This window comes from Lineus longissimus, chromosome 8 (genome assembly GCF_910592395.1).
Source record: "Lineus longissimus chromosome 8, tnLinLong1.2, whole genome shotgun sequence".
NCBI lineage: Eukaryota > Metazoa > Nemertea > Pilidiophora > Heteronemertea > Lineidae > Lineus > Lineus longissimus.
The window spans coordinates 3,111,789-3,130,665 of record NC_088315.1 but is presented as its reverse complement, the minus strand read 5'-3'; the positions used below and the strand labels follow the sequence as shown (position 1 = coordinate 3,130,665).

At 40.0% G+C, this 18,877-nt stretch overlaps 3 protein-coding genes across 5 annotated transcripts; 1 reads left to right on the top strand and 2 right to left on the bottom strand.

The window, feature by feature from the left end:
- Window positions 1-845: 845 nt before the first annotated feature.
- LOC135492347 (TBC1 domain family member 7-like) lies at window positions 846-6,182 on the bottom strand. The gene is made up of 6 exons (XM_064778759.1): window positions 5,986-6,182; window positions 2,630-2,814; window positions 2,142-2,282; window positions 1,814-1,965; window positions 1,377-1,509; window positions 846-1,205 (listed from the first exon to the last, which is right to left on the bottom strand). The coding sequence occupies exons 1-6, from the start codon at window positions 6,170-6,172 to the stop codon at window positions 1,077-1,079; spliced, it is 927 nt and encodes a 308-aa protein (XP_064634829.1). The 5' UTR covers window positions 6,173-6,182; the 3' UTR covers window positions 846-1,076.
- Window positions 6,183-6,382: 200 nt separating this feature from the next.
- Window positions 6,383-11,436, top strand: LOC135492501 (uncharacterized). Its single transcript, XM_064779014.1, has 6 exons — window positions 6,383-6,504; window positions 7,013-7,170; window positions 7,449-7,601; window positions 8,125-8,243; window positions 8,522-8,700; window positions 9,014-11,436. Exons 1-6 carry the CDS (start codon window positions 6,383-6,385, stop codon window positions 9,138-9,140), a joined length of 858 nt encoding a protein of 285 aa, XP_064635084.1. The 3' UTR covers window positions 9,141-11,436.
- Window positions 11,437-12,312: 876 nt separating this feature from the next.
- Window positions 12,313-18,763, bottom strand: LOC135492227 (calumenin-like). Of its 3 annotated transcripts, none has more exons than XM_064778532.1 (7): window positions 18,730-18,763; window positions 17,555-17,671; window positions 16,830-16,960; window positions 16,328-16,518; window positions 15,804-16,031; window positions 15,341-15,540; window positions 12,313-15,048 (listed from the first exon to the last, which is right to left on the bottom strand). In XM_064778532.1, the coding sequence occupies exons 2-7, from the start codon at window positions 17,669-17,671 to the stop codon at window positions 14,944-14,946; spliced, it is 972 nt and encodes a 323-aa protein (XP_064634602.1). In that variant the 5' UTR covers window positions 18,730-18,763; the 3' UTR covers window positions 12,313-14,943. The 3 variants fall into 3 exon arrangements, with proteins under 3 accessions (XP_064634602.1, XP_064634601.1, XP_064634603.1); XM_064778531.1 differs by lacking the exon at window positions 18,730-18,763 and adding an exon at window positions 18,558-18,723; XM_064778533.1 differs by lacking the exon at window positions 18,730-18,763 and adding an exon at window positions 18,558-18,723 and having other exon boundaries at window positions 15,804-16,028.
- Window positions 18,764-18,877: the final 114 nt, after the last annotated feature.

Below are 18,877 nucleotides of genomic sequence, written 5' to 3'. Positions count from 1 at the left end.
ATTCCTTTTTCTGTTGCCAAGAATGGCAGCAGACAGGCAGGCAATTCCAGTTTGGGATTAGTCCCAATCGCAAGAAGTCTGACCACATAACCCCAAGAATGCACTGTCTTCCAATTAGAGCCGAGGCTGGTGTCAAACTTGCCCCGCACATTGTTACAAGCCTCAATACCTGAATACCTCACTTGTCTTTTGAACTCTCTGCAAAATGACCAGCACCGGGCCAACCTTATGAGCTTCTGTCAGCTCAGCAAACATGGGAAGGTCACTCGTTCATCAGGTATTATCAGGTCACAGTAGGCAGTGCAGCAGACCCATCTGGATGTGACAACAAACTGGCCCTTGACACAATGTATGGCATATCCTGCATTGATGCCGAGACACTAAAGCTACTCTCATGTAGTTTGAAACCTACGGCAGGACAAATATGTTTTGTTACCAATATGGGGTGTCACCTTCAACGCCTTCCAGATTCCGCAAACGATGGAGACAAAGAAGCTTGCACATATACTAAATGTATGTGAAAGAGATTCTTCTGGCACATGAGCTGACCTTAAGATTTGAAGAGTCTAGCATTTTAGTTGATTAATTCAGGACAATGCTACTGCAGTAACTGGACCAAGTTCCATGCCAAAGAGGCGCAGAAGACTTGCACGTGATTCGCAGACATTCTGAGGTCACATTGGAATATTCTTGAGTCAAGCAGAAGCTCCCCTCTTATCAGGAATACCCTCCACAACTGAATTCTATATAACCTATACACAATTTTCGGGACGTAACAGTACCAGGTGGGTGGCAACTCGAACTCCAAAAATCATAAAGAGGAAGACAGGATTTACAGTCACAGTAACAATTATATTTTTTCATAACAACCATAGCATAAGCACCACTGACCATAATATACAGCCAAGATTACATGTATTTGTATTTTTCAACACAAAGCACTTTGGAAGGAAAGGCCGACAGTGTAACAATAATCGTATTGTGCACCACTGGAATAATTTGGGCAGGATCTAAACTAGATCCTAAGATAAAAATCCAACATCACAGATTAATTCCAAGATTCCATGAAATGTTCATCATGCGCTTGGTCTTGCATCGGGTACTGGCGAGTCCGCATGGGATAAAGATGGCAACAACTGATGTCCATATTTCTGCCAGAGTTCTAACGCATGATTTACAATCATTTCACCACTGTCTACTGAAATCTGAAAAAAACACAATATTGTTTAATTCATTGCGCTCTGACAGAGAAAATACATTTGTTGAACAATTTATAAGAGGCGTATAGTTGTAAAGGACTCAATTATGCACCCAACAACATGCAGCTGTGAGCAATCTACTGTTTAACATCTAACAATGCAGTAGCTGCTACTTACATCTGTCTCCAGCATCTGAATAATCTTCTCAGCTGAGTTCATGTTGAGGATGGTCCATTTATAAGTTAACAGCATTGCCACGGCAACAAACACCATGACTTTACATGATCCGCCAAGAACACGATCCCAAATTCTGGAAAAGATGAAGATACATGTACAAAAAAAAACAGGAAAATTTGCTTCAGAATCACAGATTTTAAAATTTTTTTGTAAGCTTGAGCCTTATCCGCGTTTGTCATTACAGTTGGGGTTAATTGTGACTCAGTCTTGGCCATGGAGGAGGATGGAGTCCATCGCTGGCAACTAATTATTCTCATTTTATATACGGTAGATATAGCTTTATCAGGAATCAGGTATGGCACCTCAGATACACTGATGGCGTGAAGTTGTCCTGAAAAGACTTGTAAAAACATAATACATGTATTCTTGTTTTTCACCTTTCAAATGTGTCTTCGGGCAACACCCGAGCAAAGCAGCACTCAAACCAGTGTTGTAATGGAATAACTTCGAAAACGTGTAACTTTTGTAAATGGTTGAAAAGGGTTCCATCTTTATCTTCCTTCTTGAGGTAATCTTCCGTTCGCTGCGGCTGCAACACAAAACTGAATAAAATTTGTGTGCCTGAAAAATTCCCAGCAACCCAGTACAACAGCAGTAGGTTCAGTATGAAGTTTGTCTTGCTTAGAGAAAGTGACAATGGTTTGCACCAAGTTTCCAATGTTGTCAATTGAGAAATATTTTGCTTCTGTACTGATATTAACTCACCAATATCTGCATAAAAGACTTGAACTTGTCCAAATATTGGAAGAATTTTACAGCCAACCAAAAAGTCTCAACTTCTGATGATGAGATTTCTGACACTGAGTCTGTAATAGCCATGAATGCTTGATTTCTTGGCTCCTGAAGCTACAATAGATGAAATACAGTAGAACCTCTCTATTAAGGACACCCTTGGGACTGAGAAGTGCTGTCCTTAATAGAGAGGTGTCCTGATTAGAGAGGTCAAATTGAATGAAAAGTCCCACTTTGGGACCAAAACTAGTGTCCTTAATACAGAGGTTGTCCTTACTAGGGAGGTGCCGTTAAGGGAGGTTCCACTGTACATCATAAGAGAAATTACGAAGGGGAGTTGCCTTAGTACCAGGCCAACTTCACTCTATCCCATTTTAAAAGATTTCAAAATACTCAATAAGATTACTTAATATGGTTTTTGGGTTTTTTTGGAAGAGAGTGCAATGCAATGAAACACCCACCATACAAATTTCATCATAAGGTAAGCACCCTTCGTTGATGAGATACATTTGAAGGAATACTGCAGATGGTTGTGTTTTCTCATCAATTTTCTCCATGACTATTAAAGCATGTTTCAGGTCATGAAATTGTTCTCTGCGCTGTTCCATCACAAACTCATGAATCTCTTGGTAGACTGGTACGACACCTGAAAGAACAATAATAGGGAGCTCTTAAGCGAGCTTTATGGTTAAGGGTCGAATGTGTGTGTGTATACCGTCAACGAAAAAAACTTGACCCGGTTGACCGGAACCAGAAAACCTCTGCAACCAGGTGACATTTTTGCACGCGAATCGTATACGCTAATGCACAGCAATTTACCTGGGGAGAGATTTTCTTTTTCCAAACAATTCAGCGGGACGCTACGATGTTTACGCAGAGAAGCCGCTGTTCGGTTGAAGATTTCGTCAAAACAGGGCCGAATCAAAGTGTAACGATACCCTGGGGCGAATCGAAATGCATTAAACAACAAGCTGCATCGCTGCCAGAGATTATTTTTCTCTTTCCGCGACGAAATCGTGCTTTGAACTGGCAAAATTCCGCAAAAGATTTTCCGTCTGCTAACTTTTCCGTAGTTTCAAGCGCACCAACATGATCGGTCCGGGGCTGCCCGTTTCGACGACGATTTCGTCAATATCATGGGGTGTGACAATATGTCAACGGTCTGGTTCCATTAATAATGCAATAATCTTGAAAGTACATTGGTCTCAATGTCTATTTCCCCGTTTCCATGTCAAAATCCTACCGTGAAACCTGAAACCACTCGTCCACAACACTGGCCATTTTAATTTTCCGTAGAAAGCGCATGCGCACTTAACTCAAACGCACGCGCTACCCTCAGGTCTCACAAGCCGGTGCGGAGGCCAGGCCTACCTGCCTCCAAAAATGACGCGACGTCATTTCATGCATACCCCTGTTCCAGCGGCTGTCGACTTGGCAGTACGTTTCTCTCACACAAACCAATACATTTCTGAATAGCATGTCTCTTGTATTGTAGAATACATCTGACCAAGTTTGACCAAGTGATCAGGTGTTAATCTTGAAGTTATAAGGCATAGAGGTGAAATTTTTTCAAATTTGCGTTATACAGGGTGTCTCATGCATTGTGCTACATCAGTCTATGCATGACTGTATGTCTAGGCGACGTTGGTCTTTTTGAATTAGAATAATATGAGGAAGGCTCAGGCCTTGATAGGGAGCTCTTCGTTAATAGGGCTGGTGAGCGAGAAGACTCGGGGGGGGGGGGGTATATAGTTGGGATGATGCCATCATGGCAGTTGACCGAAGAAGCAGTTGGCTGGCACACAATGTCAATGATTGATGGCGAGTAGTTGGTGGGTGGGAGAGGGGGGATATAGTTAGGATGATGCCATCATGGCAGTTGACCCAATAGATGCTGTCGCAGTATAGAAAATAAGTGGGGAGAATGTGGGAAACTAAACACAACAGGAGAAGGATAGGTATTTTTGCCCGGAGATAAGCATAATGAACCCAAGACGCAAGTGTAATTAAGATCTATATTCTAATTCAAAAAGACCTTAGCCAACCCCCCCCCCCCCCCCCCCCCCCCGTCCTGAATAGTTTGAGGTCTCACTAGCCAGTGGTGATCAGGTGTTAATCTTGAAGTTATAAGGCATAGAGGTGACATTTTTCAAATTTGCGTTATACAGGGTGTCTCATGCATTGTGCTACATCAGTCTATGCATTACTCTATGTCTAGACGACGTTGAAACTTGGTCAGATGTATTCTACAAGAGACAAGCTATTCAGAAATGTATAGGTTTGTGTGAGAGTAAGGTACTGCCAAGTCTACAGCCGCTGGAACAGGGGTATGCATGAAATGACGTCGCGTCATTTTTGGAGGCAGGTAGGCCTGGCCTCCGCACCGGCTAGTGAGACCTGAGGTCAGCGCGTGCGTTTGAGTTAGTGCGCATGCGCTCTCTGAAAATAGAAATGGCTTGTGTTGTGGACGAGTGGTTTCAGGTTTCAAGGTAGGATTTTGACATGGAAACGGGGAAATAGACATTGAGACCAATGTACTTTCAAGATTATTGCATTATTAATGGAACCAGACCGTCGACATATTGTCACACCCCATGGTATTGACGAAATCGTCGTCGAAACGGGCAGCCCCGGACCGATCATGTTGGTGCGCTTGAAACTACGGAAAAGTTAGCAGACGGAAAATCTTTTGCGGAATTTTGCCAGTTCAAAGCACGATTTCTTCGCGGAAAGAGAAAAATGATCTCTGGCAGCAATGCAGATTGTTGTTTAATGCATTTCGATTCGCCCCAGGGTATCGTCACACTTTGATTCGGCCCTGTTTTGACGAAATCTTCAACCGAACAGCGGCTTCTCCGCGTAAACATCGCAGCGTCCCGCTGAATTGTTTGGAAAAAGAAAATCTCTCCCCAGGTAAATTGCTGTGCATTAGCGTATACGATTCGCGTGCAAAAATGTCACCTGGGTGCAGAGGTTTTCTGGTTCCGGTCAAGCGGGTCAAGTTTTTTTCGTTGACGGTATACACGCACACATTCGACCCTTAACCATAAAGCTCGCTTAAGAGCTCCCTATAAATCTTAATTACACTTGGGTCTTGGGATCATTATGCTTATCTCCGGGCAAAAATACCTATCCTTCTCCTGTTGTGTTTAGTTTCCCACATTCTCCCCACTTATTTTCTATACTGCGACAGCTGCCATGATGGCATCATCCTAACTATATCCCCCCTCTCCCACCCACCAACTACTCGCCATCAATCATTGACATTGTGTGCTAGCCAACTGCTTCTTCGGTAAACTGCCATGATGGCATCATCCTAACTATATAACCCCCCCACCACCACCGAGTCTTCTCGCTCACCAGCCCTATTAACGAAGAGCTCCCTATCAAGGCCTGAGCCTTCCTCATATTACATCATAAACTGTAGCACTGACATGACTGAGACAATGCAATTTTACTAGCATTGACGCAGCAAGAACTGATGCAAAGAAATGGTCAAACAGGGTGCCGCGACAGTGACAGCAACAGCAACGTCTCATATTGGAGATAAGTACCCCATTGCTGCATGCTGCAAGTGTGTGGGGGATGAGGGGGCAGGAGGATGCGATCCTCTATTAGTCTAGAATTCATTCAATAAACTGACATGACTATAAGTCAAGGGGAAGAGACCGACAATCAATTCTAATTTGCTCCCATTCCCACAATTCCATTCCTATTTCATTAAAACTTGGACCATAATATAAAACATCTGTGACATTTAGGCTAATAGATGATGATGATGATGTAGGCCTACATTTCCCTTTTTTTAAGACCTCACCAAGTAGATATTTCCACACCGTCAGGCGATAAGCAGAGATAAGTGGAAACCGCAGAACGAATTGAAACAGTTTAGAATTGTCTATGGTTTGTTCCTTTAATAATATTTCGACTGATTTCTTCTCCTCGACGGCTCTAAAACCGACTTTGTCGTAATAATGAGAACGAAAATTTCTTTCGTCTGCCATTTTGAGTTTTCGTAGTTGATTCTGAGTTCGCCATAGATTCAAGTACTAAATCTATAACTACGGCGAGAGAAATCATGAATTTTCATCGACATAAGTCAAAATACAATAGGTGATAGTAATTTTATTTGACTATTCGGCAAACTATGTGTATCTTTGAATGAATCAATTTTAACTATTTTGGTATCGACGGATTGATAACCGATTTCCAAGATGGCACAGCAGGAAAGACCCACTACCCCCAATGTGAGGGTTTTAAATGCCCAAGATACGCCCCCTGAGGATTCCACTTCAGCTGTGAAGGTGTCTCAAGACTTGCAAAGGTTGATGCTCAGGTACGTGAGAAAAGCAACCGATTCTCCTTAGTTAATTTCTCTAAAAATTCTTAGTTTTTCCGCACTGCACAAAATGAAAAATTTTGACAGGACTTTGTTGTTCCACGGGATGTATCAAAAAATAACCCCTGCGGTACCGACAATATTTGTTTTTTTCTGCCAGTAATGACTGCCCTTACACGTGAGGTCTTGGATACAGGCCTGTGATGATATCCGAATCAACAGATCACTAGCGAGGATCACTCAGTCCCCACATAACCAAAACGCACTAAAACTAGTATAAGGAAAAAACAGACCTGTGTCAGTCACTGTCAGTGTCAGCCAAGCGTACGTGGTCATAAAATAACAGTGATATGATTAGACATTAAGAGGATTATTTTTTCGATTGCGTGCGCACATCAGTTAATTCAGCACTGAATCAGTGAATGACTGCTATAATTCTGGTATCTTCATGCACCTGTGATCATTGGCACATCCGAAATGTATAAAAGTAAAACTCTTTTTCCAGAATGAAGGGAGAGTTCATGGATGCTGAAGGTGCGGGGGTCAAATACAATGATCTGAAGAAAGCACCCATCTTTAGCGAATATAAGAAAATGGCTGCTTCGCTGAAGACGATAGACTTAGAGCCACTGTCGGTGGATGAACGGAAAGTTTTGTTTCTAAGTATCCTTTTAAAGAACATTGGTCATATATACTGTTCAGCTATTGTACATGTGACATATTGATCCTCCATTTAGTAGCTCCATAACATGCTGTTATCAATTATCGTTGCCTTCTTCCTGAATGCCAGATCTTTACTTATTGACAGTCAGGTCAGATTTCCATTGCATTCCTCATGTTTGTTGTAGTGCTTAAACTTATACATTCCATATGGAGGCACATTTGTGAAAATTCTTCACTGGTATTATGTTCTATCGTCTCATTCCTTGACCAAGGTTCAGATGTGTATAATGTGTTAACGATCCACGGCCTGGTTGACCTAGATGAGATTCCTACATCCGTCTTGAACATCCAACAGTTCTGGAAGTCGACAGCGTATGATATCGGAGGTTACGTCTTCACGTTGGACGATATTGAACATGGCATTTTAAGAGGTATGATTGTGAAAGTGATAAAGTGAACAGGAATGAATTTGAGATGTGGCCGCAACCTTTTCCTATAAATCGTTGAGCCATTGCAGGGTTGTGTTGATACGCTGTGTTTGTTTTCCGACATAATATAATGATTGAGAGACTTGGCCACTGTGATCAGTGATGCATTATTGATTGAGCTAATCATTGCTATTCCTCACGGACAATAAAATCCAATTAGGTATGATTTGATGAGGAAGTTGTCGATTGAAATGTGTGTCCATGGCAACCAGGAGTTAACCCTGCCATTCCTAAACACAGCCTTTGACATAAAACATCCTCTTGAAACTGTATGGGTTGTGCAGAGTAATGGTTGGCATTTCAGAAAATTATCAAGAGTATGGTGCTGGATGACTTAATGGGGCTATATACAGCTACAGGGCGTTTAATAAAAACAAAAGGGTACATCTATTGAAATACTAATTGAAGAACAAAAAGTTGGGAAAAAACATCATAATTTTACATGAATGGTTTGATTTCTCTGCAGCTAACCGAGGCCATCCAGCTTCCACTCACCCCCAGTTTGGCAACACCGACCCAAGATTGAAGTTTGCACTGAAAGAGGTTGACCCAAGGATTCATTTTGCTCTTGTCTGTGGTGCTAAGGTGAGGAACCATCTCAAAATCATGTTAGACAAGCAAACTTTGCATGTAGGAAGTTACCAACTGATGAACTTGGTACGCAAATCAGTGTCCTTGGTGAGGATGTACTGCTTCAAAGGACCTACTGACTAAAAAAATTCATTATTACTAAGCTGTAAGCTACCCAGTCGCCTTCTACAATATAGTATACAGTATATCAGTTTCCATCGCGCCTTTAATACAGATGGCATCTGCTTTGGTGGTTCTATTCTTTTCTATATTTTACACATTTCATGTTCCAGTCCTGTCCTGCAATTAACGTTTACTCTGAAAAAAATCTTGATCGAGCTCTCGAGGCTGCTGCCAAGAACTTTTGTCATCAGGAGGTCACGTGTCATATCAAATTCAATGAGATCGGATTGTCAAAGATCTTCCAATGGTATCGTGAAGACTTTGGAAAGACAGATGTTGATGCAATCAGGTAACCAAGATGTATTGCTCGGTCTGTAGATTTCATGTTCGGTTGAGCAGAATTCAATTTTTATTATGACTCTTGAGAAAAGTTCCATGAGAGAGATAAATGCCTGAAATAAGTTACACTGGATTATTCCAGTGATCGATTACCTGAATTTTCTAATGAAAGACAATTTGTTGCTGGAACAGTTGTGAGGGAGTCTTCAATTCCAATAAGGTCAGAGGCAATGAAAATGACTCCCTTTTCCACCCAAGGTGATTCCAGACCTGTTCATAGTTTGAAATTGTCCCTAAGCTATTTCAATTCCTCTACATTTCAGATGGGCAATGTCATATGTATGTGAAGATGTCCAGTACGGAATCAGTCTTCTGTTAGAAAAGCTGGAGGAGGAGGGAAAAGTCGAGATAAAGTATCGAGACTACAACTGGCGACTTAATAAAGTGTAACCGTGGCCACTGGGGAAACAGTTCTATCATTGCAATGTTCTAGCAGAATGCTGAATCGCTGCATATCTTAGATAATAGATAATCAAAGATATCAAAACCAAGAATTTGGGTTTTTTTGTCAGTGCTCCCTATGAAACTTCAAAAGTGTGTTGAAGGGTTGGCGCGCCCGTTGGCATTTTCGCCACTTGGAATGCTGCATATGAGTGGCGAATGTAAAACAATGTCTGGCTAAAACTTTGCGAATTCAATTTGAATTGCGATGATTTGGCGAGAGAGTAATAGTATTGTGCGAAAATTGATCAAAGTCTATCAAAAAGATCCACTTCCACCCCAATGCACCAAGGAACGATCGATAGTCAGTCAAACTTTATCATATTTGCGGGCGGCCGCGCTATCACACGTGGTTGCTATCGTCTGCATTGTAGTTCTACCCCTTGCCGCTAGTGGTTTTGGCGGCGCTGCCGGTCGCCTTACGCATACATTATCGACTGGTTTCCCGCTCGCTCTGTTGCCATGGAGTCTCCGGTCACGTGTTCCTCGAATCGTTCGTTGATTTGCTGGTCTTGTGCTGGCGGGTTGCCATTCTCGCACTTGTTACTGTGGGCTTGGTCGGCCCCAAGATGGACAAACGATCGGCAATGGCTAGAGCTGACTCAATATGGCTAAAAGTGACAGCCACTTGGCTAAAAAGTGGCTAGGAGGAAAAAATTCAAAGAGCCAACCCTGTGTTGTGAAGTCATTGGAGAACTGCCATTTCCAAAATCCGTTGCATTTAGTGTGGTTTGTTTTAGCTTGAAATGTATTTATTACTGTGGTGCTTTAAAAGAGAAAGTTGCTGATGGGCTATCAACTTCAAAACAAAATGTATGTCTCACTCACTGTAGTGGTTTGTAAAAGGAGTCTTATTTCTTTTCGAGGTTTTTTAAATTTATTATGACATTGTTTCCTTCTGACCCTATTTATTCCTTTTCTCGCAACTTTGTGTCGGATAAGTCAGGGTACTCCCAATCTTTTTTGTAGAACATCATTGTTCATTTATCATTCCATTTTCACATCACTCACTATATTGCACGTAATCTGGATCTTTGGAACTCGCTTTTGCAAATATTGTATTTAGGTAGTCACTGCTGGCATGCTATTATTTGGGTCAGCCTGTTTTGCCAATAAATAATGTTCCTGGATAGTATAGGCCTGAGCACACTAGTCCAGTTGGCTACAACACATGTTGTCTTCAAACCCTTGGGCAAATTCTTTGCTCGAGGCAATTGCTGGACAAAGCAAATATTCTGGCAAAAGCAGCACAAGTTTGAGATACCTTTACTCCAATATTAGTCTTTCAATAATTTGTATATTTTGATTATGTTTCATTAAATTTTACCCTCAGTAACTATTCTATTCTATGTTTTATGTGAATATTTAAAGCCAATATATAGTCTATATGATAGTCTCTACCATATTAATAGATATATTGATGGATAGAATATTTATTTACTGATTGTGTTAAGGTTGAATTATGTATGCATTGCTGTCAGTTTTGGGAAATTTTAGAACAAGTCTAGCTTGGATGCAGTCTTCCAAAAGAGGTACATGTGGGGATATTTATCTATATCTGCTGGAAATAGCTTTATTTGTGAGATAGAAAGCTAGATAGCGATATTGCTCAATAAGGCAAGATTGTACATGTATATGAAATTGGGGAGGGAGGAGAGCACCAGACATATTCACTGCTCTGCTTTATTTGTTAGAATGTTTGTGATTTATGCAAAATATTCCTTGGAACTTCAATAGTTGTGTTGGTTGCCAGTCATTTTGGCATCAGCAAATCACGATTTAAGTCTGGTCTGCAAGATGCTTGCCCTGGTTACCACGACACTGTTCTGAGTTGTATGGCCTAAAAGCCTGATAATCAAAAGGCCGCTTTATCTCATGGCTTTTTATTGCAAATTTGAATTCTGTGTCACATTTTTGGGAACATATTTTATTCTATTGCTGAATTCGTTTCATTGTTTCATCGAAAATTCCCTCTGGTTTTGCAAGTTTCAAGATGTATTTCAGTCCATCCAAAGTGTTGATCCCGTGAGGAGGGAGAATAGAAAATACAAATTGATACTTGCATTCATGGTCAGGGTGGAGAGATATTTTGTTTGTTATCATTTATAAATTCTATATGGACAGATTATTGAATATTTTGTAATTTAAGAGGTACATTATACTTGCTAAGCTAATGTATTTTATCTAGTACAATACGTCTGTGTCTTGCTGATATCATGACAGAAATAAATGTCCTATAAAGGAATATTCTATTTGTTTGATCCCTTCTCCTCTAGTTTTATCATAAGTCAGGAGGCAGTGAGCGTGACTGTTGGAAGGATGACTGCCGTTTTATCTCTTGTGTCTTTGAACAAGACACCTAACCCATAGCACAACCCCCCCCCCCCCCTGGATATGCCACGGCTGAAAGACATCACAACTGACAAAGTTTGGATGGTTGTGCTGAAAAAAACTCGCTCCATAATAACAGAACCTTCGGACAAGTTCCAACCAACAGCGTCATGCATGCTGTGGACCATGTTGTTCCAAACAAGGCATGTTGCGAGAGAGCCTTTGGATATATCACTTGCCATCGTCTGCCATCCCGACGTACCAGTGATTTTCAATAATGTACTTGTACTCCCACTCTCGATATTTCAAATAAGGTAGGAGTATAGCCAAAACCTGTTCTCAGGATGGTCGTCTGCTAGCCGCTTTTGTAACCATAGGGACAAGTGATTTGCTGACCTTGTCCAAATCCCCACAACTTGGTCTCTTGGCATAACTGGGACAATGTCACAATCTGCATGCAAGGTTTCACTGCTGGAGAATCATCTCTGGTTGTGACGTTGTCCCAGGCAATATAAATTACTTTAAAGGTTGGTGTACCCCTTGAGTGTTCGGACAGGTTGTGACTTTGTCTCAGGCAACACAAAATCTTGGCAGAGATTTCTTGAAAGGTCGAACATCTTGGCTGACCACTAAGGAGACAGTGACCGGGTTGGCACTAGCTGATCAACGGACATATCCACAGGTATCAGATACAAGGAACCCAAGTAGGATTAAGCAGTATTCGGTTATCTCCAGCATTGATCTTTCTAAGAACAATCAGCTTGACAAATGAGAAAGTGAGAGATAAATCTATGGAAAACGCTTTTATTGTCATGAAGCTGTACACTATAGAATAATATTGTCTTAAAAAGTTTGATACTGGTACTGAAGTGGAATAACATCACATCTTTTGTTTGTGAAAGTGATTGGAAGTTATTTCAATGAAGAGTCGAGAGTTCTGCAGCCATTTTAATCACAGGTGGCCCAAGATCTTGCTTATTTATTTAACGGTATCAACTCTATCAACGGGGAGGAGTGTGTTAGTTACCATGACATTCTGCTTTTGCCTCCGAGTGAAAATGGCAACAGAACTCGCTAAACACAAATCAATGTCAAAAGTTATCACAAGTGAGTATTTGGAGGTGGGAGAGACATTTCTGGAGACAACAGTCACACAATATCAAGTGACAATTTAGAATATAGACAGAAGTATCCCAAGACTGAGATTAAATCATCATCAACTTTACAATACATTTTACATAACGTAAAAACCAGGTTCCATTTCTTATATCTGATGACTCTTTAATCTCTCTAACATTTTTGATTACGGTATTGTTCAAGCAACCTGGCTTACCTGAGAAGTGATTGCAGTGAGATGGTAGGCCATTTTTAGCTCAGGTGTGGGATACATGTGGATCATATTTATTATTGTTAACTAATTATCATATAATCATGATTATGTTTAATCCAATCATCTAACTATACAGTGTGTATACAAAATCACCACTCGTTTTGAAGAAATCCTGATCATACTCTTCCTTTGACATCAAAAACGATCAACACAAAATTTACATGTGTAAATGCAAAAAAACAACAATGCACCAAAGAGTTAATCGATTTCAAAATGTACTAAAATTGGGAACGAAAGAAGAATCACTTACAAACGTAACTAAAATTTGATCTTTGGCAGAGTATTGATATTATAGTAATTTTAAGTAGAAATTAAAATGTGAAGTCAACTAATTTAATGGCCAAACCAGGTAAATCATATATATGAACATGTCATGAATTCTGTTTCAAATTAAGTCATAATCTCTGTGGGTATTTTACTATTAAATTCAAGCATTTAATGCCAGTGCCAATGAAGTAAAAGATGGTGACTATTCCAAAAGTTCTGAACACGAAATTGAATTGCCTTAGAATACAGAAGAATACTGAAAGAGATCAGGGAAGAAAACTGAGATGTTTTAAATACTTTTGCAATTGTGTCATTCACGGAACAATTGACATATCATAATGAAAATTCTCAATTTGAAGCAAGTGAATTGTTTCAATGAAGAACGGAAAGGAAGACTAGTTTCAGAGAGATTTTCAGGCGATCTTTTTGACGGCGAAATGATTCGACATGAGTATTTTGAATAAATATAGATAGAACTGACATTTGTATAGCCTCCAAGCGCATATATACATTATCTTTCTTACTTAAAACTTACCAACAACTCATTTTGTATAAAATCTTGCGAATGAGTTGTAGCTTCTCGAAAACTTACAAAATGTTTCAACGAATTGAAAACAAGTCTCTAAAGGTCAATCTTCATGATCAAATAGTTGTCTGAAATAACCATATGTTGTCTTAGATACAACTTGTTTCTCAGGACAATTGCAGTAACACAGTTTTTAATAAACAAGGATTTTTCAGATTATTACTTATACAGACCTTGATGAGTTTTATGAAAAACATGCAAACTTTGATAAATCAAAATAAAGTAAAAAATGAAATTTTGAATATCTTTATAAAATTGAAACATAAAGTGCTTTTTAAGTGCAACTCAATGTTATAATAACTGCTTCAGTACAGAAATACACATGCATGAAGTCCACGGACTCGCATCTCACACACTTTCATATCTGCATTAAAAAGTTAGAGAAGGCCATGAAATTCTCCAAGATTGAAGGAATTTAGGACAATTCATTTCCAACGTCTACTGTTTTTGTTTCATATCAAACCTAGATCAACACAAAACAGAACAATCAACTACATTCGCCATGTGCGTAGAGTCTTTACCATCTAGGAAAATTTCAAGACTCCTTCCATAAGAATAAACAAAGATGGAATAGTTAAGCACCATAGAATTTGTTGACCTTGTCGATTCCATCAAACTGACATTGAAGGTTTCTCCAGGCTACCCATGAAATGATATAGAAGGTACCATCTTCCCCCTCTATAGCTTTTGGTCTTGTCCATTTCTGTAACAATCTACAGCCTGAACAGAAGATTATAAAGGGTTATTTCTGGGACGACCTGTATACAAATGTCTCCGACTGGCAGGTTGTATGCTTTGCAAAAATAAACCCTCCGCTACAGAAATAAAGACAAGGCTGAGACTGAGGAAACTATCGGCTGTACAGGCTACACCAATTAAATTGCTTGTTTTTCAATTTTCTAAACACCTTTTCAGACCTAATAGTTTTTAATTTGAAAAAAATTTACCAAAATTATCACCAAACAATTACAAACTGAGAGGTTTCACGGCCTAGTAGAAGCTTCTTTTGACATGTACGATGACATCACCAAATAGTGAAAAAGAGATTCTACTGTACCAGCCTGTACAAACAATTAAATTCGTATTGCCTAACCCCAACTCAGACAGATTCATTGAGACATGTATGCACCAGTCTAGTAGTATGGGATGGAATACAATGGACCTAAGTATCGACATCCTTAGAATTCATCGTGTTTTGTGAGAGCCTCGCCAAAATCAGTCGCTTGACTTCCCACAAAGAGATCGTGCTTATTCAGTATCTCCTCTTTTGTTAAAACGCCATCCTGAAATGTAAAACTAGAAGTTAGACATGTTGTGTCATTGTATGGTAGTGCTGGCAGAAGAGTTTTCATTTGAGGCCATCTTGAAAAAGATGTCTTCTTCTCATGCAATTTCGACTTCTGCAACTATTTAGAACAGAAAACATGACTGGGAACATAGAGATTTTAGTCTTTCGTCTGTTTCTTTTGTGTAGCCACTTCCTCTCCAGTCCAGGTATGCATGTATTTTTTGTATTGCAACCCAAAACCTTTATCCACAGAGGTAATCAACACTAAAGATAAAGACACCATTTACCTTATTTTCATCAGATTCATATATCAAATGTTTTGCCTCTGCATCAGCTTGATCATAATCCGGTGGAATGATCCAATCTGCCACCTCATCATTGTCCAATTTCCCATCCTTATTTTTATCCCTGAAGTCGGCAAACTGCTGCCTCTCCTTCTTCACCCAATCGGGCTCCTCCTCTTCACCTTTGTTGGGCCACATATCACCTGCATGATATCAAAAACTTAAGTCAAAGCTTTGGGAGAAATTAGACAGGTTTTTTCCAAACCAATTACATGTACTAGAACTAGGCTGCAATTAGGGAAACATACTAGATATGGACCTGAATTCTGAAAACTTACTGAACAAGAGCTTTCAATCCAGTGAATGGGCATTTACAATGTGCTGATACATGTATTTCCTTTTTCGGAACAATCCAGTGTCCTGCACATTTCATCATCATAGCGGTCTGATGATGTTAACCACTCACCAATATATTCCTCTAAGCTAATATGGCCGTCTTTGTCCTTATCAATGTCTTCTAGAGTTTCCTGCACTACAATATCTCTCATGTGTTGGACTTCCTCAGGATGTAAGAAATCGGCAAATTCTTCTTTAGATAGGAGACCATCATTGTCCTTGTCAGCACGCTTCCATCGTCGCTCATCTCTCTCAATCATATCTTTGTAGTTGTATGTTTGATCTTTTAAATCTTCTTCTTGAAAATAGAATACTTCATAATGAATCTTTGTGCTTGGAATCAATGATATTTCTATTCAACCTCCAGGTTTGCCATGCATTTTCTAGCCAAGATGCTGTATAATCAAAATATCTTTAATGCTTACTTGCAAATTCTGGCATAAAATGTAATGCTCAACTAATCTAACACCTAAAGCGATCAATTTCAACAATTCATTTGTGAACGAAGAGGGGACAGATATCTATGATAGTTCTTTTTCAGCGGAAACAGGGAAAGAGTACTTTTACTTGGGAAAGTGTTGAGCAGTTCCATACCTGTCACTGGTCCATATGTAGTATCTTTGTATGATTCCCACTTTAGTGTGGTGCCATCTGCCTTCTGTTCTTCCCATTGTTTCTCTGTATCTTTCAACACGTAGCGTTTCTGGACATACTGGATCCAATTTTTCAGCTCCTCTTCTGTCACCTTACCATCCCCATCCTTGTCAATTTTAGTTATAATTATTCTACAACAAAAACAACAGAATTAGAATAGATTTAAACTTCAGTTTGTGCAACACAAAATCGAGAAATTTTCAGGTCTGACTCCACCCTTTCAAGAACACCAAAACGTAGCCTCTCTGAAAGGTGCCTATGAAACTCATCAGATTAAACATTAACATTAGTGTCAGCTGAAGGGTCAATACCTATGATCCAAACACAATTGTACCACGATCAGCATTGAATGACTTTTCAAAATAAGACCGCTGATCTTGCTCATACATTTCAAAATCTCCTCCCACTACTTGAATCATACTGTAAATCCTCAAACACTCACCCTAGTCTGTCGACACTCTCCTCTGGCGACAGCTCATCAAATTCCTTTGCTTCATCTTCCCCGAGAAATGCCTCATGGTCAAACTCTGGATTGTGTTCACCATTCTCAAAGTGTTCTTCATCACTCAATGGCTGAAGAAGAAGAACACAGGTATTGCATGCAAGAAGTAAAATGGGTCATCACCCCCACACACACACACACACTTTTGCCATGTACTAGTATTTGAAATCATAATTTAAATGCAAATTATGAAATCATTACAAAACGCTAGCTGCAGTTCTTCCTTTAGTTTAACTTAAGACTAGGTAGAGCCCAGATATAACTTAAGTGTTCTGACGTTGAACTGCCACGTATTGGTTTGGCTGGCAGCAGGTTCAAGTCAAACATTCCAAGCCCAAAGATTCTTGAAGTCATCACCAGTGCAGCCAGACAGAAGCAGCATTCCTTAGAACTGCCACGTGGCCAAGAATGACAACACAAATATTATGGAGTATCTAGGTCAGTCATGTTGAGATGGGAATGAAGCAAGTGAAGGTGGCACCTCATTTCCTTAGACAAACTTCCACGTGGTCAAGAATGACAACACAAATATCTAGGTCAGTAGGTTTCTTTTTGTGTTCACCCACATGCTTTCCAAAGATTCAAAAGTTCCTTGGGATGAATAATCAAAGAAAATGTAACCGAGTCTAACTCTAAGGTTACCCTTGCATCAAGCTGTTATCTACCTTATCAAGGACTCTTTTTGCTCCGTCTCTTGGGATGGCAGAGGAGAGCGAGCCCATAAAGAAAGCAACTACCAGAAGGCCGACGTACAGCTTCATGGCCGGTGAACAGGAGATCATCTGAAAACACACAAAACAAACAATGCCTAAAGTATGACAAGCTTTGAAGACTACAAAAGTGTGTACATTCTGGAGGAACGAATGGCACACTTTATTTTTCGTTCACCAGATCTACACATTTGTGGCAATGAATGAGTCCATGTCTGCAATCAGATGACAGTGTTTTGAGTGGCACTGGCACTGTTCTTTGTTCAAAATACAAGGACTAGGCCTAATTATTCAATGCCACATTAACAGTGATTGCACAAGACCAGACCCAAAGTAAAGCTTCTCAAGTATGCAGCCTGTTTATCATTATCAAAAAAGGGGTTCACATTGAGGGTAACTAGTCCTTGAGTGTACAGCAATTTAAACCATCTTCAGTTCAAAAGGAAATTTCTGGTGATAAATGTTACATCACAATGCCATAGCCACTTCACCAACACATACTTTTACAATTGATTGGCATGGAAATGATACATCTTCCTACCGGGCAGGGACCGAAGGATTCTCACTGCTTTTCACGTGTTCCAAGTGTGCGCATTTGATTTGTTTTGGCGCCCATTCCGTCTTCTTCGTAAAGGTCTATTTTGGGTAATGTTGATTGTTGCAGTCAAATCTGACCATGTCTTACAGCATACAAGTTGCTTGCCCAAGATCATAGATCAAGCCTGCCATGGCATATGCCCTGCACTAACAAACATCTTTACATCTACATGCTAACCATTGATCTCAACCAGCCAAAGATTAACAGACAGCATTGTCAAAGAAGCAATCTAAATAAATAGAATTGGCAAAAGAAAAGCAACAAAACTAATAAGGAGAAGTAAAAGACTTGTAAAGAAGAAAGAAAAGCAGAGAGAAGTGCCACGTTGTGGGTTTGTTTCTAAAAATAGCACCACCTTACCTCTTTGGAAAGAGCGTTGTTGCCGACAACAGAAGCCCTGCAATCACAGATATATGAACGCACGGTTGTACTTGAGCACTTTATTGTAGTTTGTAGGCGGAAAATAATACGAAATGGCCAGCCGATTGGTGATGAAAATGAAAACTTCAAGACTGAAATTCACAGCACTTACCAAGTAAAATAAGCTGAAGTTGAGCTGTCAGAAATATTAGCCAATCAGAAACGACAACTAAGCCACGTGGAACATAGTAACCAATGAAAAGTTGCCATCTTGGCAACGAATAACCGGCATATTTGACCGAAGGGCAGAAACAAAACTC